The 19,506-nt window shown below is 43.6% G+C and overlaps 1 protein-coding gene across 1 annotated transcript; it reads left to right on the forward strand.

Moving 5' to 3' along the window:
• The first annotated feature begins 13,553 nt into the window (after positions 1–13,553).
• Positions 13,554–14,174, forward strand: LOC133239623 (olfactory receptor 13A1-like). The gene has a single exon (XM_061403976.1). It carries the CDS (start codon positions 13,554–13,556, stop codon positions 14,172–14,174), a length of 621 nt encoding a protein of 206 aa, XP_061259960.1.
• The last annotated feature ends 5,332 nt before the right edge of the window (positions 14,175–19,506 follow it).

The raw sequence follows: 19,506 nt of genomic DNA on the forward strand, positions 1-19,506 counted from the left end.
TAAATTTATTTTAATTGGAGGCTAATTACAATATTGTGGTGGTTTTTGCCATACATCCACATGGATCAGCCACAGATGCACATGTGTCCCCCCATCTTGAACCCCCCTCTCTCCCCATGCCATCCCTCTGAGTTGTTCCAGAGCACTGACTTTGAGTGTTCTGCTTCCTGCATCGAACTTGAGCTGGTCATCTATTTTATATATTTCAATGCTATTCTCTCAAATCATCCCACCCTCACCTTCTCCCACATAGTCTGAAAGTCTGTTCTTTACATCTGTGTCTCTTTTGCTGTCTTTTATGTAGGGTCATCATATCACCTTTCTAAATTCCATTTATGTGCATTAATATACTATATTGGTGTTTCTCTTTCTGACCTTTTTCACTCTATGCTGCTGCTGCTGCTAAGTCTCTTCAGTCATGTCCAACTCTGTGCAACCCCATAGACGGCAGGCCACCAGGCTCCTCTGTCCCTGGAATTCTCCAGGCAAGAACACTGGAGTGAGTTGCCATTTCCTTCTCCAATGCATGAAAATGAAAAGTGAAAGTGAGGTTGCTCAGTCATGTCTGACTCTGAGACCCCATGGACTGTAGCCTACCAGGCTCCTCAGTCCATGGGATTTTCCAGGCAAGAGTACTGGAATGGAGTGCCATTGCCTTCTCCCTCACTCTGTATAAGAGGCTCCAGTTTCATCCACCTCATTAGAACTGACTCAAAAGTGTTCTTTTTTATAGCTGAATAATATTCCATTGTGTATATGTATCACAACTTCCTTATCCATTCATCTGCCGACGGACATCTAGGTTGCTTCCATGTCCTAGCTATTGTAAATGGTGCTGCAATGAACACTGGGGTACATGTGTCTCTTTCAATTCTTGTTTCCTCAGTGTGTATGCCCTGCAGTGGGATTGCTGGGTCATATGGCAGTTCTATTTCCAGTTTTTTAAGGAATAGCCACACTGTTCTCCATAATGGCTATGCTAGTTTGCATTCCCACCAACAGTGAAAGAGGGTCCCTTTTCTCCACGTTTTCTCCAGCATTTATTGTTTGTAGACTTTTTGATGACAGCCATTCTGACCTGCAAGAAATGGTACTTCATTTGCATTTCTCTGATGAGTGATGTTGACCATCTTGTCATGTGTTTATTAGCCATCTGTATGTCTTCTCTGGAGAAATGTCTGTTTAATTCTATGGCCCACTTTTTGATTGGGTTGTTTATTTTTCTGGTACTGAGCTGGAAGAGCTGCTTGTATATTTTGGAGATTAATTCTTTGTCAGTTATTTCATTTGCTATTATTTTCTCCCATTCTGAAGACTGCCTTTTTACCTGGCTTATAGTTTACTTCACTGTGCAAAAGATTTTAAGTTTAATTAGGTCCCATTTGTTTATTTTTATTTCCATTACCCTGGGAGGTGGGTCATAGAGGATCTTGCCACGATTTATGTCAGAGTGTGTTCTGCCTATGTTTTCCTCTAAGAGTTGTATAGTTTCTGGTCTTATATTTATATCTTTAATCCATTTTGAGCTTATTTTTGTGTATGTTGTTAGGAAGTATTCTAGTTTCATTTTTTTTACAGGTGGTTGGCCAGTTTTCCCAGGACCACTTGTTAAAGAGACTGTCTTTTCTCCATTGTATATTTTTGCTTCCTTTGTCAAAGATAAGGTGCCTATAGGTGTGTGGATTTATCTCTAGGCTTTCTATTTTGTTCCATTGATGTATATTTCTGTCTTTGTGCCAGTACCATACTGTTTTGAGGACTGTAGTCTGAAGTCAGGAAGGTTGATTTCTCCAGTTCCATTATTCTTTTCAACATTGTTTTGGCTATTTGAAGTTTTATGTGTTTCCATACAAACTGTGAAATTATTTGTTCTAGTTCTGTGAAAAATACTGTTGGTAGCTTGATAGGGATTGCCTTGAGTCTAAAGATTGCTTTGGGTAGTGTACTCATTTTCACTATATTGATTCTTCCAATCCATCAAGATGGTATATTTCTCCATCTATTTGTGTCATCTTTGATTTATTTCATCAGTGTTTTATAGTTTTCTATATATGGGTATTTTGTTTCTTTAGGTAAATTTATTCGTAAGTATTTTATTCTTTTTGTTTCAATGGTGAATGGGATTGTTTCCTTAATTTCTCTTTCCATTTTTCATTGTTAGTGGCTCAGATCATGAATTCCTTATTGCCAAATTCAGACTTAAACTGAAGAAAGTGGGGAAAACCATTAGACCATTCAGGTATGACTGAAATCAAATCCCTTATGATTATACAGTGAAAGTGAGAAGTAGATTTAAGGGAATATATCTGATAGACAGAATGCCTGATGAATTATGGACAGCAGTTCATGACATTGTACAGGAGACAGGGAGCAAGACCATCCTCAAGAAAAAGAAATGCAAAAAAGCAAAATGGCTGTCTGAGGAGGCCTTACAAATAGCTGTGAAAAGAAGAGAAGTGAAAAGCAAAGGAGAAAAGGAAAGATATACCCGTTTGAATGCAGAGTTTCAAAGAATAGCAAGGAGAGATAAGAAAGCCTTCCTCAGTGATCAGTGCAGAGAAATAGAGGAAAACAATTGAATGGGAAAGACTAGAGATCTCTTCAAGAAAATTAGAGATACCAAGGGAACATTTCATGCAAAGATGGGCTCAATAAAGGACAGAAATGGTAGGGACCTAATAGAAGCAGAAGATATTAAGAAGAGGTAGCAAGAATACACAGAAAACTGTACAAAAAAGATCTTTATGACCCAGATAACCACGATGGTGTGATCACTCACCTACAGCCAGACATCCTGGAAGGTGAAGTCAAGTGGGCCTTAGAAAGCATCACTACGAACAAAGCTAGTGGAGGTGATGGAATTCCAGTTGAGCTATTTCAAATCCCAAAAGATGATGCTGTGAAAGTGCTGCACTCAATATGCCAGCAAATTTGGAAAACTCAGCAGTGGCCACAGGACTGGAAAAGGTCAGTTTTCATTCCAATCCCAAAGAAAGTCAATGCCAAAGAATTCTCAAACTATTGCACAATTGCACTCATCTCACACACTAGCAAAGTAATGCTCAAAATTCTCTAAGCTAGGCTTCAACAATACATGAACCGTGAACTTCCAGATGTTCAAGTTGGTTTTAGAAAAGGCAGAGGAATCAGAGATCAAATTGCAAACATCTGCTGGATCATCAAAAAAGCAAGAAAGTTCCAGAAAAACATCTATTTCTGCTTTATTGACTATGCCAAAGCCTTTGACTGTGTGGATTGCCAAAAACTGTGGAAAATTATCCAAGAGATTTGAATACCAGACCACCTGACTGGCCTCTTGAGAAATATGTATGCAGGTCAAAAAGCAACAGTTAGAACTGGACATGTAACAACAGACTGGTTCCAAATAGGAAAAGGAGTATGTCAAGGCCATATATTGTCACCCTGCTTATTTAACTTATATGCAGAGTACATTATGAGAAACACTGGGCTGGAAGAAGCACAAGCTGGAATCAAGATTGCTGGGAGAAATATCAATAACCTCAGATATGCAGATGATACCACCCTTATGGCAGAAAGTGAAGAAGAACTAAAGAGCTTCTTGATGAAAGTGCAAGAGGAGAGTGAGAAAGTTGGCTTAAAGCTCAACATTCAGAAAATGAAGATCATGGCATCCAGTCCCATCACTTCATGGCAAATAGATGGGGAAACAGTGGCTGACTTTATTTTTTTGGGCTCCAAAATCACTGCAGATGGTGATTGCAGCCATGAAATTAAAAGATGCTTACTCCTTGAAAGGAAAGTTATGAGCAACCTAGACAGCACATTCAAAAGCAGATACATTACTTTGCCAACAAAGGTCCATCTAGTCAAGGCTATGGTTTTTCCAGTTGTCATGTATGGATGTGAGAGTTAGAACATAAAGAAAGCTGAGTGCTGAAGAATTGATGCTTTTGAACTGTGGTGTTGGAGAAGACTCTTGTGAGTCCTTTGGACAGCAAGGAGATACAACCAGTACATCCTAAATTAGGAGATCTGTTCTGAATACTCATTGGAAGGACTGGTGTTGAAGCTGAAACTCCAATACTTTGGCCACCTGATATGAAGAGCTAACTCATTTGAAAAGACCTTGATGCTTGGAAAGATTGAAGGCAGGAGGAGAAGGGGACAACAGAAGATGAGATGGTTGGATGGCATCACCAACTCAATGGACATGTTTGGATAAACTCTGGGAGTTGGTGATGGACAGGGAGGCCTGGCATGCTGCAGTCCATGGGGTCACAAAGAGTCGAACACGACTGAGTGACTGAACTGAACTGAATGTACAGGAATGCAAAGGATTTCTGTGTATTAAATTTATATCCACAACTTTATATATTGATTGATTAGCTCTAGTAATTTTCTGGTGGTATCTTTAAGGTTTTCTATGTAGAGGATCATGCCATCTGCAAAAAGAATTTTACTTCTTTTCCAATATGGATTCCTTTTATTTCTTTTTCTCCTCTGATTGCTGTGGCTAGGACTTTCAAAACTATGTTGAATAGTAGTGGTGAGAGTGGGCATCCTTGTCTTGTTCCTGATTTTAGAGGAAATGCTTTCAATTTTTCACCATTGAGGAAAATGTTTGCTGTGGGTTTGTTTTATTATGTTAAGGTATGTTTCTTCTATGCTTGCTTTCTGGGGAATTTTTATCATAAATCTGTGTTGAGTTTTGTCAAAGGCTTTCTCTGCATCTATTGATATTATCATGTGGTTTTTATCTTTCAGTTTGTTAATATGGTATCACATTGATTAATTTTTGAATATTAAAGAATCCTTGCATCCCTGAGATAAAGCCCACTTGGTCATGATGTATAATCTTTTAATATGTTGTTGGATTCCGTTTGCTAGAATTTTGTTGAGGATTTTTGCATCTATATTCATCAGTGATATTGGCCTGTAGTTTTCTTTTTCTGTGGCATTTTTGTCTGGTTTTTGGTATTAGGGTGATGGTGGCCTTATAGAATGAGTTTGAGAATTTACCTTTCTCTGCAATTTTCTGGAAGAATTTGAGTAGGATAGGTGTTAGTTCTTCTCTAAATTTTTGGTAGAATTCAGCTGTGAAGCCATCTGGTCCTGGGCTTTTGTTTGTTGGAAGATTTTTGATTACAGTTTCGATTTCCGTGCTTGTGATAGGTCTGTTAAGACTTTCTACTTCTTCCTGGTTCAGTTTTGGAAGGTTATACTTTTCTAAGAATTTGTCCATTTCTTCCAAGTTTTCCATTTTATTGGCATATACTTGCTTATAGTAGTCTCTTATGATCTTTTGTATTTGTGTGTTGTCTATTGTGATTTCTCCATTTTCATTTCTAATTTTATGGATTTGATTCTTCTTTCTTTTTTGCTTGATGAGTCTGGATAATGGTTTGTCTATTTTATTTATCTTCTCAAAGACCCACCTTCTAGTTTTGTTGCATTTTGCTATAGTCCTCTTTATTTCTTTTTAATTTATTTCTGCTCTGATTTTTATGATTTCTTTCCTTCTACTAACTGTGGGGTTTTTCTGTCCTTTTTTTAGTTGCTTTAGGTGTAAAGTTAGGTTGTTTATTTGATGTTTTTCTTGTTTCTTGAAGTAGGCTTGTATTGCTATGAACCTCCCTCTTAGCACTGCTTTTGCTGAATCCCATAGGTTTGGGTTGTTGTGTTTTCATTTTCAATTGTTTCTATGCATATTTTGATTGCCTTTTTGATTTCTTCTGTGATCTGTTGGTTTTTCAGAAGCATGTTGCTTAGCCTCCACATGTTTGTATTTTTAATATTTTTTTTCCCCTGTAGTTGACATCTAGTCTTACTGCATTGTGATCAGAAAAGATGCTTGGAATGATTTCATTAAAAAAATTTTTACCAAGGCTAGATTTATGGCCCAGGATGTGATCTATCCTGGAGAATGTTCTGTATGTACTTGAGAAAAAGGTGAAATCTATTGTTTTTGGGTGAAATGTCCTGTAGATATCAAATAGGTCTAACTGGTCTGTTATATCCTTTAAAGCTTGTATTCCCTTGCTAATTTTCTGTTTGGTTGATCTATCTATAGGTGTGAGTGGATATTAAAGTCCCACACTATGACTGTGTTACTGTTAATTTCCCCCTTCATACTTGTTAGCATTTGCCTTATGTACTGGAGTGCTCCTATGTTGGATGCATATCTATTCATAATTGTTATATCTTCTTCTTGGATTGATCCTTTGATCATTATGTGGTGTCCTTCTTTGATTCTTATTATGGTCTTTATTTCAAAGTCTATTTTTGTCTGATGTGAGTATTGCTACTCCTGCTTTCCTTTGGTCTCCATTTGCATGAAATATCTTTTTCCAGCCCCTCACTTTCAGTCTGTATGTGTCCCTATGCTTGAGGTGGGTCTCTTGTAGACAGCATATATAGGGGTCTTGTTTTTGTATCCATTCGACCAGTCTTTGTCTTTTGGTTAGAGCATTTAACCTATTTACATTTAAGGTAATTATTGATAAATATGATCCCATTACTGTTTACTTTGTTGTTTTGGGTTGGAGTTTATAAACCTTTTCTGTGTTTCCTGTCTAGAGAAGATCCTTTAGCATTTGTTGAAGAGCTGGTTTGGTGGTGCTGAATTCTCTCAGCTTTTGCTTGTCTGTAAACCTTTTGATTTTTCCTTCATATCTGAATGAGATCCTTGCTCAGTAGAATAATCTCGGTTGTAGGTTTTTCTCTTTCATCACTTTAAGTATGTCCTGCCATTCCCTTCTGGCCTGAAGAGTTTCTATTGAAAAATCAGCTGTTATCTTTACGGGGATCCCCTTGTGGGTTATTTGTTGCTTTAAATATTTGCTCTTTGTGTTTGATTTTTGTTAGCTTGATTAATATGTGTCTTGGGGTGTTTTGCCTTGGGTTTATCCTGTTTGGGACTGTCTGGTGGCTCTTTCCTCCCCCATTTTAGGGAAGTTTTCAACCATTATCTCCTCAAGTATTTTCTCATACCCTTTCTTTTTGTTTTCTTTTTCTGGGACACCTATGATTTGAAGCGAAGTGAAGTGAAAGTCGCTCAGTTGTGTCTGACTCTTTATGACCCCATGGACTATATATAGTCCATGGAATTCTCCAGGCCAGAATACTGGAGTGGTTAGCCTTTCCCTTCTCCAGGGGATCTTCCCAACACAGGGATTGAACCTAGGTCTCCCACACTGCAGGTGGATTCTTTACAGCTGAACCACAAGGCCAGTCCAAGAATACTGGAGTGGGTAGACTATCCATTCTCCAGCAGATCTTCCCAACCCAGGAATTGAACCAGGGTCTCCTGCATTGCAGGCAGATTCTTTACCAACTGAGCTATCAGGGAAGCCCTGATTTTAATGTTGGGGCATTTAACATTGTCCCAGAGGCCTCTGAAGTTGTCCTAACTTCTTTTAATTTTTATTTTTTTCCTCTCTGCTTCATTTATTTCCACCATTCTACCTTCCACCTCACTTATCCTCTCTTCTGCCTCAGTTATTCTACTGTTGGCTCCCTCCAGAGTGCTTCTAATTTCAGCTATTGGATTGTTCATTATTGATTGACTCTTCTTTATTTCCTCTAGGTCCTTGTTAAACATCTCTTGTGTCTTCTGAATCCTTGTCTCTAGTCTATTTATCTGTAACTCTATTTTGTTTTCAAGATTTTGGATCATCTTTACCATTGTTATTCTGAATTCTTTTTCTGGTAGACTCCTCATCTCCTCTTCTTTGGTTTGGTTTGGGGGGGGTTTGTCACGTTCCTTCACCTGCTGAATATTTCTCTGCCTTTTCATTTTGTTTAGATTGCTGTGTTTTGGGTGCCTTTTCTGAGGCTGGAAGTTCATGGCTCCTCTTAATTGTGGAGTCTACTCCCTGTGGGTGGGGTTGGACCAGTGGCTTGTCAAGGTTTCCTGGTTGGGGGAGCTTGCATCTGTGTTCTGGTGGGTGAGCTGGATCTTTTCTCTTTGGGGTGAAATGAAGTGTCCAGTTGGGAGTTTTGGGGTGTTTGTGGGTTTGGCATGGCTTTGGGAAACCTGTCTTTTAATGTTTGGGATTGTGTTCCCATTTTGCTGGAGAATTAGCGTGATGTGTTTTGCACTGGAGCTTGTTGGCTGTTGGGTGGATCTTGGTTTCAGTGTGGGTGTGGAGACTTTTGGTGAGCTCCCATCTATTAGTGTTTCCTGCAGTCAGGAGTTTTCTGATGTTCTAAAGTTCTGGAATTAAACCTCCTGCCGCTGGCTTTCAGTCTTTCTCTTACAGTTGCCTCAAGACTTCTCCTTTCAAAGAGATTGGGCTACCTTTCTGGGTGCCTGGTGTCTTCCACCAGCATTCAGAAGTTGTTTTGTGAAAGTTGTTCAAGATTCAACTGACCTTTTGATGAATTTGTGGGGGAGAAAGTGGTCTCTCTGTCCTATTCCTCTGTTATTTTCGGGCCGCCCCTCCCACTGTTATTTTTTTTAAACAGCATGTTGCTTACTTCCCATGCCTCTGTGTTGTTACCATTTTTCTTTATATAATTTATTTCTGGCTTCATGCCACTGTGGTCAGAAAAGATGTTTGCTCTAATTTCTGTCTTTTAAAACTCATCCTCCTATTCCATCATCTTGATCTCCCTGCATCACTATTAAAGTTCTGTCACTTTGTCTAACATGGCTTGAACCTCTTTTGTTAGGTGCATGTTAAGAACTGTTGTGTCTTCTTGGAGAAACAACACAACTATATTATGGAACATCCTTTATACCTGATATCTTTCCTTGCTCTGAGCTCTACTATCTGAAATTGATATGGTTATTCCTGCCTGTCTTGATTAGTGTTAGCATGGTATATATGTCTCCATCTACATACTTTAAAAAAACTTTTTTTTTTTAAATTGAAGCATAGTTAATTTACAATGCTGTGTTAGTTTCAGGTGTATAGAAAAGTGTAGGTCAGCCATGGAGCAGGTCACTCACAGTGCAGGTCACCCACAGTGAGGTCACTCAGTGCAGGTCACCCATAGCGTAGGTCATGACAATGCAGGTCAGCTACAGTGTGAGTCACTCACAGTGAAGGTCAACCAGGTCACCCACAATACAGATCGCCCATGTTGCAGGTCAGCCATGGTGCAGGTCACCACAGGTCGGCGTGGCCCTGCAGTTAGTACTTACTGTATGTCTACTTGTTGCTACAACCTGGGGGAAACTTGGAAACAGTACTCTCAGTGAGAGAAGCCAGACTGAAAATGCATGATCCCTGACAGGAAATGCCAGAATATGTAGATGCAGACAGAGTGGCGGTTGACAGGGGCTGTGGAGCAGAGCATGCAGTCCCTACTTAAAAGTTACGGAGTTTCCACTGGGATGCTGGAAAAGTTCTGGAACTAGATAGTGATGACTGCAAAACGTTGTAAAAGTACTTAGCGCCACTGAATTGTGCACTTTGAATGGTTAAAGTAATCAACATTATGTCATGGTGTTTTACCACAAAAAAATGTAAACTGCTTGGAAAAAAAATCAACTCCTACATCTTGAAGAGATACAATTTTTATGTCTCAATTATAACTCAGCAAAGATGAGAAAATGCAAACACAATGTCAAAAAAAAGGACAAGAGTGGGCTTCCCTGGGGGCTCAGTGGTGGGAAGTCTGACTGCCAATGGAGGAGGCACAGACTTGATCCCTGATCTGGGAAGATCTCACATGCCTTGGAGCAACTAAGCCCATGCGCCCCAAATATTGAGCCTGTGCTCTAGAGCTGGGGAGCCATAACTACTGAAGCCCATCAACCTGGAGCCCATGCTCCTCAACAAGAGAAGCCGCCACAATGAGAAGTGCTCTCACCACTACAGGGCAGCCCCACTCCCCACAACCGGGGAAAAGCCTGTGTGGCAGCGAAGAGCCAGCAGTGCGGCAGATAAATAAATACAATCAGGTTTTGGAAGGAGACTAGAACTTGGCACACAGTAGGTACTCAGACTGGCTTGGCCACCACTTAGCTGCTATTTTGTTGCTGTTTTTGGCCTGTCTACAAAACCCCACCTGCCGCTCAGACTCGTGCCTTCCTTCCCACTCCCTCCTTGGAGCCCCTGTTAGCCCCAGGGGCCACCAGCAGTTCCTGACTCTGCCTGCAGCACAGCCTCTCTAACTGCAGGTTAGAGAACTGCTGGTCCCAGACAGGACTGTTCTGTTCTGGCACAGACAGGTCTGTGATTGGGTAACACCCTCTTTCCTGCACCTGTGTCTTCATCACAGAGGAAGGTTTGGCTCCATCACTGATGGGAAGCTATTCAGCTCTGTGTTTCCAAGATGAACCAGTGGTCAAGGGTGTGAATCTGGGATCTGTCCTCTGGAAACATCTCCTGCAATGGCCTCTTTGGGAGGACGTCAGTTTCTTCTCTGCCTTACTTTGAGGAAAATGACAGCCCCTGCCCAAGTGTGCCTCTTTCCTTGGATTCAATTTGCTCCATGCTGAGCTGAAGCCTGGAGAGAGAGCTGAGGCTGCCTCCCTTGACCACAGGGCCCTGCCTGAGCCCTGGGGTCCTCTTGTAGGCCATCAGCCGTTCAGAGGCCCCTGGGACTTCTGAAGTCTTCTAAGTGACCGTCTTTGAGGCTGGGTCCCAGTGGGTTAGTACCTTCACTGGTTACGCCGCACAGCAGAGCTGCGTGTATTTAAAGCAGGCCGCTCTTGCTGTGGTGGCCTTTGTGAATCCCCAGCTCTGCATCGGGTCAAGACTCAGTAAACACCTGCTCAAGACGGAGGTCGTTTCCTCAGTGTCAAGCCTGAGGTGACTCCCTGGGCAGTTTAAGGTTCATCTGCAGGCTTGAAAAGAAGCTTCAGTTTGTATAGCATTTTTAAAACAGTGCTCTGTATTTACTCCTGACCATGAACCTTTTCTCTTGCTACTGTGAAAGAGATTGGCTTTACAAAATTTGTGTAGGGGAAAATGACTAAGCTCAAGAAGCCTTTTATATACACTGAGCAGTTCTATTTTTTTTTTTTTTTCTGAGTGGCAAGAAGTGAGCAGGGAAGGAAAGGGGATGAGGATGTGGCGGCCGAGGCCACCTCCCAGCTCTGCAACCCAGACGCCAGGGTCGGGGAACCGTTGTGGGAAGTGCTGGGCTCTGGAGACACTGATGCTCATGTTCTTGCCACCATCCCAGTGGACACTGCTGCACAATGGCTGGGAATCCCAGGGGCAGCACAGCTCTCCTCCACAGCGGGCACTGCTTATGCTTTTCACGTTTTCTGACCCAACATGAGACATTGTTCCCACTTCCTTCTGGACAGTGCACCTTCTGTGAGGTCTCAGGGGGAGTGTGGTCATGGGGTTAGGATCTGCTGTCATATTTGCAGTGACCTGATGTGTCTCAGGGTCCAGTGGCCTGAATGCTGCCTTTTTGGCTTGGTGGAGCCCATGAACCTGGGCTGTGATCCAGGTTGTAAGAGAGTTTGGCCTGGATGTGAGGGAACAGTCTTTCCAGTGTGTTCACTGATTTCTGCCCTTTGAGAGAGTATGTCTGTCTGACAGACCATCATTTTGCTGAGTTGTTAAAGGAGCTGAAGGCACAGGATCCATGCAGGCTCAGCCCTGGCCCCATGGAGACCAGAGTGGGAGCTCCTGTACCTTCAGGGCTGCCAGGGTTTCCTCTGCCCTCGCCTCTGTCTGCGCTGCGTCCCCCTGGCGCCCGGGTCCTCACCTCTGTCCACGCTGTGTCCCCCTGGCACCCGGGTCCTCACCTCTGTCTGCGCTGCAACCCCCTGGGGCCTGGACTCAGCACTTCTCTGGCCTCAGGTGCTCACAGCTCTGGAAGCAGCTCGCTCTGCGGTCTCCTCACTCCTCAGAGGGCCAGACATCAGGTATCATGGCCAGAATGATGTGTTTAGTGATTGCATAGAACTAAGTCATTAGCAGAAACTATTCAGAAGCTGGAACCCCTTCCCCAGGCTTGCTGGCCATCTTCCCCACGGTGAATGTCTCTGAGGCCTTGTGCGAAGCAAAGATGCCAGGGCTACTCACACCTGACACATAGGCAGAGACAGTTTCCTTGAGCTGCTTGAACTGCCCTTGAGTGTGCTTGGGGAAGGCATGCACTCTGCTTTGAGACTCTAAAGTCATAACCAGAATAGTGACAGTAAGACTTGTCACTCATCTGTGATAGGAAACTCTTAGAAAGTGCTTCACTTATAGACTTAATTGACTACCCCCTGCCTGGGGGCGTCTGTGGTTCTCAGTGACCTTTCCTGTAAGCTGATCTGGGCTTGGGGTGGAAGAAAACAGATTCTCTCACTCAATAATAAATAAGACTGTGATCTATTCTGGAACAGCAGCATTGCTTTCTTGGGAATAGTTTGCTGGTTGTCTGGAAAGGGCCAGTGTGTCTGTAGAGACACACAATATGCCTGAGGCAGGAAGCCTGTCCAGGCCCAGCTAAGAGACTCTACAAGCCTCAATAATTGTGTCTTTCTGAAGTGCTCAGAGGCACACAGCCTTCTCAGCAAACCAAGGCTTCTGCACCTGTCATTTACAGGCCCCTTCTTGAAATGTTTCTCTGTATCTACTTTCATGAACAACAAACAAGACTAAGGAATGTGAAATTCATCTGCAATTGTGCTTATTTCTAAAATGTCAGCACAGCGTCAGCCGGGATGAGGGCTGTGAGCAAGGTCACCTCTGCAGAGTGGACCCAAGTCCATACCAGTGTCCATGAGCCCACCCTTCCCCAGCCTGGAGGCATCATTCTGGGGTCTGGGTATCCAGTGGGGCAGAAAGAGCAGCACTGCGCTTGGGGAGAACACTCTCCTCTGTGCCCCTCTTGTGTTCACCTTGGGCTTTGACTATGAGCTCCTGCCTGCTCAAGGGTTGTCTGAATCACCTTTGATCTGTCTCTGTGAGTGCTCCTGCCTGGACCTCTCAGCCTGCACCTCGGTTCTGCCCCCTTCGGTGACTAGACTCTCCCTCTTGACTCTGAGCCCTGGCCCCCTGTCCTCCCCTGGAATCAGCCCTGTCCACCTAAGCAGATCACCTTCCCTAAGCCCAGACTGCATATCAGGGTGGGTGCTCGTTGAGGTGGGAGCCCATGCTTGGGGTCAGGCAAACAGGATGGGGTGTTGCGAGGGGGGTGAGGCTGGACGCTCTGTGGCTGGGGTGGAGCACAGGGACGCTGTCTTCCTGAAGGGCTCTAGCAGGCCCCCGTACAGCCAGGTTCGCACTTTGGAGGTCTTTCTGCTGTGAGGGCGGTGAGAGCACATGGGAAGATGTGAGCTCTGTCCAGTGCAGTGGCAGCAGAGGGACAGAGCTGCTGCCCATTTCTCTGAGAGGAGCATCTTAGTTGATGGTGCCTGAGTATAACGTGACTTACAATTGCTCTAATTCTGGGTGGGTTTGAGCTGTGAAGGATCTTGACCTACCTATCTATCTAGACCACAAATTTCACACTTTTTTCCAGTGCAGCTGTAGAGAAAGACAGAGTCTGAGCAGAGTAGTCCAAGGCCATGAGGAACCAGTCACTGGTGACAGAATTCATCTTTCAGGGCTCCTCAGACACCACAGCTCCAGGTCCTCTTCTTCAGCCTTTTCCTGTCTCTCTACCGCATGGTGCTCTGTGGCAATTCCCTCATTGTGGCAGCCATCACTTGTAGCTCTGGGCTCCGTACCCCCACGTACTTCTTCCTGGTCAACCTGTCTGTGCTGGATGTTGTCTGCTCATGCACCATGGTGCCCAAGCTGCTCGAGATTCTGGTGGCAGGGAAGAAGAGCATCTCCTATGGGGGCTGCATGGCCCAGAGGTTCTTCCTGTTATCGTCAGTGGTGGGGGAGGTGCTGTTCTTCGCGGCCATGGCCTATGACCATGACATGGCTATCTGCTGGCTGCTGCACTACGGCTCCATGATGAGCCCCAGGGTGTGTGCTGCACTGGCGGGGGCTGTGTGGGGAGTCAGCACACTCGGGGCTGGAGCCAACAGCTGCCTGATGCTACGGCTGACCTGCCGCGGGCCCAATGTGGTCGACCACTTTTGTGAGATTGCCCCTCTGCTGCCGCTCTTCTCCTCCACCTGTGTGAATGGCATCATGGCAGTTGTGACGTCTTCTTTGCTGAATGTCCTGCTCACAATGGTGTCCTATGGCTTCATCATCTCCACCATCCTGAGATTTGTACAGCTGAGGGGAAGTGGCGAGCCTTCTCCACCTGCTCGTCCCACCTCATCGTGGTGACCATGCACTACTCCACCGTCATATACACCTACCTGAGCCCTTTCTCCAGCTGCTCCCAGGGACTGGCAGGGTGATGGCAGTGCTTTATTTCACCGTGAGCCCCAGCTTGAACCCTCTCATCTGTACCCTGAGGGACAAGGATGTCAAGGCAACCCTCACAGAAGTCCTTACATTTTTAGCAGAAAAACTATAAGCTCACTGTCTAAAAGTATCAAGTGCTGGCTCAAGGAAACCGAAAATGTCAAGTTATCATAACCTGAAATGTGCTCGTTAGGTGGCATCTTCTATTGGGAACAAAGACTAAATTCATTGACACCCAGTACCTTCCATTTAGAAACATGTGCTCTGGACATTCTTGAATTCAAACCAACAGAAATAGAGCCCCTGGAAACCCCTTTGACATTACACAAATGTAGAGTTTAAATACATAGATGTTTGCATTGACTCCTGGCAATAAGTTGTGTGCCTTGTGAAAATACACTTAAAGGACAAAATGTGTCACAAACATGATGCTGTGTAGGGACTACCTCTAGTCTCACCTCCCAGCACCATCAAGCCCAGGATACAGCATGGTTCAGTGACACTTTCTGCAGATGCCAAACTGGCGTGTGAGCTGATGGAGACACAGCAGTGTGTCTGGGAGCTCAGGGCAGGGTGGAGGTGGAGGCATGTAGTTGGCCAGAAGAGCTCAGAGAAAGGGCTGGGGCATTACAGAGTGGGGTCAGAGGTGCCTGAGGGGTGCAGGTGAACAGGGGCCTGGCTGCAGAATGTAGATCTTGAAGGCACTCGATGGCTGAATGCTCCTTGCAGAAGGTGATTAGTGTGACAAAGGACCTTGAGGAAGTTTAAGGTGCTCTGCAGAATGTGCTCACCCTCTCTTGGGTGTCTTCCATGGGAATTCTTTCTGCTGATAGCTAGCGTGGCCTGTGTCCTCTCCTGCCCTGCAACATGCTGCCCATGAGAGGCAGGGGTGCCGCCAGTCAAGGTCGGCATCGCGACTCATTGGCTTTCTCTGAGCTGAACTCCTTCCTCCTTTGGTGACTCCAATAGTGCCCACTTTTGTTCATTCACCAGATGTTTCAGTGCAAACTCTATGTAGACTTTAAAATCCAGTTCAGTTCAGTTCAGTTGCTCAGTTGTGTCTGACTTTTTGCGACCTCATGGACTGCAGCACTGCAGGCCTCCCTGTCCATCACCAACTCCCGGAGCTTGCTCAAACTCATGTCCATTGAGTCAGTGATGCCATCCAGCCATCTCATCCTCTGTCGTCCCCTTCTCCTGCCTTCAGTCTTGCCTAGCATCAGGGTCTTTTCCAATGAGTCAGTTCTTTGCATCAGATGGCCAAAGTATTGGAGTTTCAGCTTCAGCAACAGTCCTTCCAATGAATATTCAGGACTGATTTCCTTTAGGATTTACTGGTTTGATTTCCTTGCAGTGCAAGGAAGGGACTCTCAAGAGTCTTCTCCAACACCACAGTTCAAAAGCATCAGTTCTTTGACACTCAGATTTCTTTATGGTCCAACTCTCGCATCCATGCATGACTACTGGAAAAACCATAGCTTTGACTAGACAGACCTTTATCAGCAAAGTAATATCTCTACTTTTTAATATGCTGTCTATGTTTGTCATAGCTTTTCTTCCAAGGAGCAAGAGTGTTTTAATTGCATGGCTGCAGCCACCATCTGCAGTGATTTTGGAGCCCCCCAAAATAAAGTCTGTCCCTGTTTCTGCTGTTTCTCCATCTATTTGCCATGAAGTGATGGGACCAGATGCCATGGTCTTAGTTTTATGAATGTTGAGTTTTAAGCCTGTTTTTTCACTCTTCCCTTTCATTTTCATCAAGAGGTTCTTCAGTTCCTTTTCACTTTCTGCCATGATGGTGGTGTCATCTGCATATCTGGGGTTATTGATATTTTTTCTGGCAATCTTGATTCCAGCTTGTGTTTCATCCACACTGGCATTTCACATGATATATTCTGCACAGAAGTTAAATAAGCAAGGTGACATGTACTTGATGTACTCCTTTCCCAATTTGGAATGAGTCCATTGTTCCATGTCCAGTTCTAACTGTTGCTTTTTGACTTGCATACAGATTTCTCAGGAGGCAAATCAAGTGGTCTGTTATTCCCATCTCTTGAAGAATTTTCCACAGTTTGTTGTGATCCACACAGTCAAAGGCTTTCAGTTCAGTTCAGTTCAGTCAGTCAGTCATGTTTGACTCTTTGCGACCCCATGGACTGTAGCACATCAAGCTTCCCTGTCCATCACCCATTCCCCAAGCTTGCTCAAACTCATGTCCATCAAGTCAGTGATGCCACCCAACCATCTCATCCTCTGTTGTCCCCTTCTCCTCCTGTCTTCAATCTTGCCCAGCATCAGGGTCTTTTCCAGTGAGTCAGTTCTTCACATCAGGTAGCCAAAGGATTGGAGCTTCAGTTTCAGCATTAGTTGTTCCAATGAACATTCAGGGTTGATTTCCTTTAAGGTTGACTTGTTTAATCTCCTTGCAGTTTAAAAGCATCAGTTCTTCAGCACTCAGCTTTCTTTATGGTCCAACTCTCACATCCCTGGATGACTACTGGAAAAACCATAGCTTTGCCTAGATGGACCTTAGTCAGCAAAGTAATGTCTCTGCTTTTTAATATACTGCCTAAGTTTGTCATAGCTTTTCTTCCAGGGAGCAAGAGTCTTTTGATTTGGCATAATCAAAGGCTTTGGTGTAGTCAATAAAGCAGAAGGTGAAGTAAAAGTAGCTCAGTTGTGTCTGACTCTTTGCAACCCTGTGGACTGTAGCCCACCAGGCTACAGTACGTGGGATTCTCCAGGCAAGAATACTGGAATGGGTTGCCATTTCCTTCTCCACAATAAAGCAGAAGTAGATGTTTATCTGGAACTCTCTTTATTTTTCTATTATCCAATGGATGTTGGCAATTTGATCTCTGGTTCCTCTGCCTTTTCTAAATCCAGCTTGTACATCTGGAATTTCTTGGTTCACATACTGTTGAAGCCTCGCTTGGAGAATTTTGAGCATTACTTTGCTAGTGTGTGAGATGAGTGCGATTGTGTGGTAGTTTGAACATTCTTTGGCATTGCCTTTCTTTGGGATTGGAATGAAAACTGACTTTTCCAGTCCTGTGGCCACTGCTGAGTTTTCCAAATTTGCTGGCATATTGAGTGCAGCACTTTCACAGCAGCAGTTTTTTACATTCAGAATAGCAAAACATTAACCATTATGGAAACTGGCTGATAGGTAAACAAGGATTAATTATACTATTTTCCCCACTTCTTGTTTGAAGTTTTTGCCAACTAAAAAAATTTAAAGGAATTACCTAAGATACAACAGTATCATCTAAACGGTGCTATGCCTTTGATGCAAAAGAAAGGAATATAGAGCCCCGAGTACTACAGAAAGACCCAGTGAGACAGCATTCAATAAAACCACGGATTTAATGGAGTTTAACCATAGGGTTAATTTCTAGGACAATTAAAATCTGAGTAAACATGATAGATTAAAAGTCAGACTGCAACAGTCTGGAAGAAGTGCTGAGGAACGAAGTGGCAAAGTACGTACACACAGTGTTTGCAAGGTTCCAGGCCGCCAGAGGAGAGGGAGAGATGGGGTTTAGAACACGCTTGTATTGCAATGGTAAATAACTACATACCATAGTAAGTGCCACTAAGTCAATCACGTATTTATAAAAGTCACTGTATCTTCAAAAGTATTATAACATGGAGAAGACACTAGTGTAGCAATCAGATTCTAAACTCAAATTTCAAACATTAACTGTAGCGGCATATGCATTGGTAGGGGAAAAAAAGTAATTTTCCAAGTTTAAAGTTGTAATAACATGATAGAGATACTTTGCACGTACTCTGTCACAAGGTGAAGCCTCTGAAGGCAGAGAGAAGCACTTACAGCTCAGAGCCGAGGGCCCTGGAATTCGTCCTCACACTTGACCTTTTCTCTTAAACCTGCCTCAAACTTATTCACTAGATGTTTCACGCTTATTTAACTTTTTGAAGATGCCCAACAATTCAATTTAGCTAACATCTGGAGACAATTAATAGTAGGGGACGTGGGCTAAGACAGCATCAGCTTTCCCTGCAGCCCGACAAATAAATGACTTCCTTGCAGTAACCAGAGGCAGACCCCACTCCAGTCTGCACCTCGTTATGTGTTTCTGTTTCTGGTTTGAGGGTTTCCTCTGACCCTCTGCTCATTTACTAAGCAGAAGTGGTTGTTTTGTCCCAAGCCTGCGGGTTAAACAAGAAGTGCATTTAACTCTTCCAGATCCTCTCTGCTTTTAAGGTATCTTGGGAAGCTGTATCAACTGTATATAGTGTAGTTGCTCAGTCATGTCTGACTCTTTGCGACCCCATGGACTGTAGCCTGCTATGCTCCTCTATCCAGGGAATTCTCCAGGTAAGAATACAGAAGTGGGTTGCCATTCCCTTCTCCAGGGGATTTTCCCAACTCAGGGATCAAACCGAGGTCTCCTGCATTGCAGGCAGATTCTTTGCCATCTGAGTCACCAGGGAAACCCATCTTGGAAAAGAGATGATCCAATCTGTGTGCATTTTTAATTTGCTCAATTGCCCTGTCTACAGCGTCTAGTATGATGTTGGTCAGAAGTGGCATGAGTGGGCATCCTTGACATGTTCTGATTTTAAGGGGAAAGCATCTAGATTTTCACTAAGTGTGGTGGGATCTGTGGATTTCCTAGGTGCTTTTTATCAGGTTGGGAAAGTTCCTTTCCATTCCTTGTTTATTTTTTTCATGAGAAAGTGTTGGATCTTGCCAAGTGCCTTTTCTGCATTTGAACTGGTGTGAGGAGCCTGACTTGAATGCTAACCCTAATCAGTCATGGTGCAGCCATACAATGTGTCCCTACTTGTCATTTAAAGGACTGGATTATTGATACGCACTATGATATGGGATGGGCCTCAGGATAATCCTGGTAAGAGAAACCAGAAGACCAAAAAAGAGCACATATTGTTTTGTTCCATTTTTATAAAACTCTGACGAGCAAATATATCTGTGGTGATGAAAAGCACATAAGTGGTTACCCTGGAAGGGAAGGTGGGGGTTGGGGTGGAAGAAAGATACAACAAAGAGCATGAATTTTGGGGGATAGAGGGGTTCATCAACTGACTATGGTTTCACAGGAATAGATTTATGTCAAAACTTACAAACTGCGCATTAAATTTGTGCAATTTATTCTGTGTAAATTATGCTTCAATAGACTTTCAAAAAGAGATTTTGGACCTTAAACTAAGACTGAAATTGTAAATTCATAACATTTCTGGAAGTAAGGATAGAAGAAAATTTTCA

This window comes from Bos javanicus, chromosome 26 (genome assembly GCF_032452875.1).
Source record: "Bos javanicus breed banteng chromosome 26, ARS-OSU_banteng_1.0, whole genome shotgun sequence".
Lineage (NCBI taxonomy): Eukaryota > Metazoa > Chordata > Mammalia > Artiodactyla > Bovidae > Bos > Bos javanicus.

Excerpts from the sequence above, each read along its gene's own strand:
- LOC133239623 (XM_061403976.1), top strand. The coding sequence starts at position 13,554 with ATGGTGCTCTGTGGCAATTCCCTCATTGTGGCAGCCATCACTTGTAGC.